We start from the raw sequence: 3,354 nt of genomic DNA, 5'->3' as shown, positions 1-3,354 counted from the left end.
ATTCTTATAACCTTGCCATTGACCTTGTCGATATTCCTTGAACCTTCTAGCAAATGCGCCATTGGATTTGGTGGGTCTAATGAGTCGTGGCTGAGGGTCTTGCCGAAGGCCGAACACCGGTCCATAGACCGTGACACACTATCTGGAAGACCGAATATTCCAATTAACTTGTCAATTCCCCTACCATTTTGCTATCACCTAACCATCCGTTTGAACAGTCTCTTTCAAGCGTTTCAACCTCTTCATACATCATGAGCGCACCTACGTACACTCTCGCTGAAGGTAGGCAATCGTCCCTTTGTGCTCTGTAGCCCCTGAAGATTATACCGTTCCAGGCCTTCCCTACGCCGACCCCTCCACCGCTCAGCATTTTGGCGGCGATGGATTCAAGGGCCTCATGCTGCTCCAAGACACGCAGCTCATTGAAACCTTGACGCACAGTAAGAAGCCTAGCCTTAGCTATCTGCTATAAGAACTACGCACCTTATATAACCCTTTAAATCTATATTTTCATTTATTTTTATTTTTATTTTTATTTTCCCCTAAGAGAATAGCGACGTCGTGTGATCACATCGTCTCGCCATCCGGGATGTCAGATCGGGGTGAGTTCAAGCGACCCTGCTTTGAAATCAGCAAATGGGTAAAGATGACAATACAATTTGCCGGTTACGCCTTAGCATGCAAATTCTACTAGTCCTCCAGGGGTATATCCCTGAACATCGGCGGGATTTATTTTCCGGCTCTGTTCTTTTGTACGTAAGCTACACAGCCTCATATCGTGATAGTGTGCAATTGGTGTCGATGGGAAGCGCTTAACGTGAGCATTCAAGCGACATACACGTCTTATTCCAGTGCAATGCGGCCTTCCCAGCGATACGGCAGTTCGAAGTCCTGTCAGTGCACGAAATGGAATGTCGCGGAAGGTGACGCGGGATGCCGGTTTTGGCGGCTGATCGCCAAGCCCTATGGCCGCAATCCCATATGATATTGATTGCATTGATGTTTGGTAGGTGATGGGATGGACATCACACCATACTCACGGTATTACACACGGCACAACGCCAATCAGTCAGTGGCCCCGAAATGGATGCTGACAAATGCACAATTTGACTGTATCAAAAGAAAACCGCATTGCACTGTCAAACAGGTCGTATGGGGCCCGCTCTCATTCTTCACGTTCCGTGAATCTCTTTGTTGTAGTGACCCCTACGCTCAATTGTCCATGCGGGTTGTCGTAGAAGGTGTTATAATAGAGGAGGTCTGCACTATTTATCCAGCCATTGGGGACGATACCAGCCACCTACTCTCAAAATTTCTCTCCTCAGCAACCCTTTTTGCCTATCGCTACAGCCGACTAACCTTCAGTTCGATTCGCAATGGCCGCCTCGTCTCCAGAAGTGCAGGAGACTGCATCGTATCATGTCACAATCCCACCAGAGAAGCATGATGATGACGGTAAGCAGTTTTCAAAAGACATCCTGCCAAAGCTCGGGGCCTTGTGAACATGTGGACTAACTCACGCGTTATCTATCGATAGGTTCTGTCCAGACTGCGAAAGATGAGCACGTCTACATTGCCGATGGCTTCTCCTTGATTCGGAGGATCATCTTCATCATGACAGTGTGTTCATCCATGTTCACCAATCAGCTAGGCCTATGCAACAGCCTCACGACGCCCGAAATAATCGGAGAGACCTTTGGTGTGACGGAACCCGGTGACCTCTCGTGGATAGTCTCGGGCTATGGCTTGACGCTAGGTACATTCATCTTGATCGGAGGACGTCTTGGTGACGAGTTTGGCAATAAGGCAATCTTCGCCATCGGCATGGGCTGGCTTGCTCTGACCAGCATGATGGCAGGACTCTCTGTCTATTCCAGCTACCCCGTCTTCATCCTTGCTCGTACTCTACAGGGCCTTGGTCCTGCCTTGACGGTGCCTAATGCACTCGCCCTCATGGGCAAATGCTTCTCCCAGGGCAATCGGGACATGGGATTCGCATGGTTCGCTGCATCAGCCCCTCTCGGTGCGATGGCAGGTCTCCTCTTTGGGCCCCTCTTTGCCATGGCTTGGTGGCCATGGATCTACTGGAGTCAGGCTTTGGGGGTCGCCGTTGTCTTCGTCATCACTCTCGTCGCAGTTCCAAACATACCTGACGAGGGCGAGCAAAAGCAGCGACGAACGATTCGCGACACCATGGACCGCCTTGATCTCCCGGGTGGCGCAAGCGGTGTGATAGCTCTGGTTCTGTTCAACTTCGCCTGGAATCAGAGCTTGGTCACTACGTGGGCTGAACCTTACGTCTACGTATGCCTGATCCTCAGTCTCTTCTTCCTGGCGACATTCTTTTACATCGAGCTTCGCGTAGCTCGCTTTCCAATCCTACCTGTTGCCGTCCTCACTACTGACATAGCCTTCGTCTTTGGTTGTACAGCAGCGGGCTGGTCCACATTCGGCATTTGGGTAGGTACTAGTCTTCGCCCCGAGACTGTTCCAGACTGACGACGTGTCTAGCTTTTCTATGTCGTCCGAATATGCCTCAACGTCGGTGGCCAAACGCCCATTCAACTGGCTGCATGGCTCTCCCCTATCGTCGTCACAGGCATAGCAGCAGCATTAATCGTCGGCAAAATAATCAACAAGGTTCCAGCCTCGTCCATCATGTTGTTTGCAATGCTTTGCTACTTCGTCACCTCGCTTCTCCAGGCCCTGAGACCCATAGACTCGACGTACTGGACCTACTTCTTTTTCGCCACCATCATCGCCACTTTTGCCATGGACTCATCGTTGCCTGCTGCCACGATCATCTTCGCGAACGCGGTGCCTCAAGAGTACCAGGGTATGGGATCCAGTGTCATCATGACGATTGTTGTCTACAGTATATCGCTAGGTCTTGGTTTCGCTGGTACCATTGAGCTTCAGATCAACAATGGCGGGCACACCAAGGAAGACTTGCTTCATGGGTATCGGGGTACTCTCTGGTTTTCTGTGGGATTGACAGCATTCGGCACTATTCTCGCCCTCATCTTTCTACTCAAAGATCTTCGAAGACGATAGCTAGCCGGAAAGCAAAAGGAAGAGGATACGGCTGGTTCGACGGAGGTCTAAAGGGTTCATCACTTGTCGGACATTCTTTGATACCTAGTGACAACCCCTCTATCGTTACATATTATATATTAATACACAAGCCTAAGCCCATTTTTATGAATAATAATTTAATTGTTACGGTCAGCTATCCGACAGTAGGGTCTGCTAACAGAAGTTGGGGATTGACGTTTAAACAGTACACTGGGGTCGTGGTCGTAGGTCGTAGGTCGTAGGCTGTAGTAGATCAAGTCTTCAGAGGCTAAGGTGATC

The 3,354-nt window shown here is 49.9% G+C and overlaps 1 protein-coding gene across 1 annotated transcript; it reads left to right on the top strand.

The window, feature by feature from the left end:
• Positions 1-1,376: 1,376 nt before the first annotated feature.
• Positions 1,377-3,054, top strand: COL26b_014506 (uncharacterized protein; the record flags this gene model as incomplete). The annotated part of the gene is made up of 3 exons (XM_053187077.1): positions 1,377-1,455; positions 1,538-2,460; positions 2,512-3,054. 3 exons carry the CDS (start codon positions 1,377-1,379, stop codon positions 3,052-3,054), a joined length of 1,545 nt encoding a protein of 514 aa, XP_053028978.1.
• Positions 3,055-3,354: the final 300 nt, after the last annotated feature.

Source organism: Colletotrichum chrysophilum (genome assembly GCF_026319265.1).
Source record: "Colletotrichum chrysophilum strain AFK26 chromosome Unknown scaffold_464, whole genome shotgun sequence".
NCBI lineage: Eukaryota > Fungi > Ascomycota > Sordariomycetes > Glomerellales > Glomerellaceae > Colletotrichum > Colletotrichum chrysophilum.
Note: the sequence above shows the minus strand (reverse complement) of the source record. Positions and strands in the feature narration are given on the sequence as shown.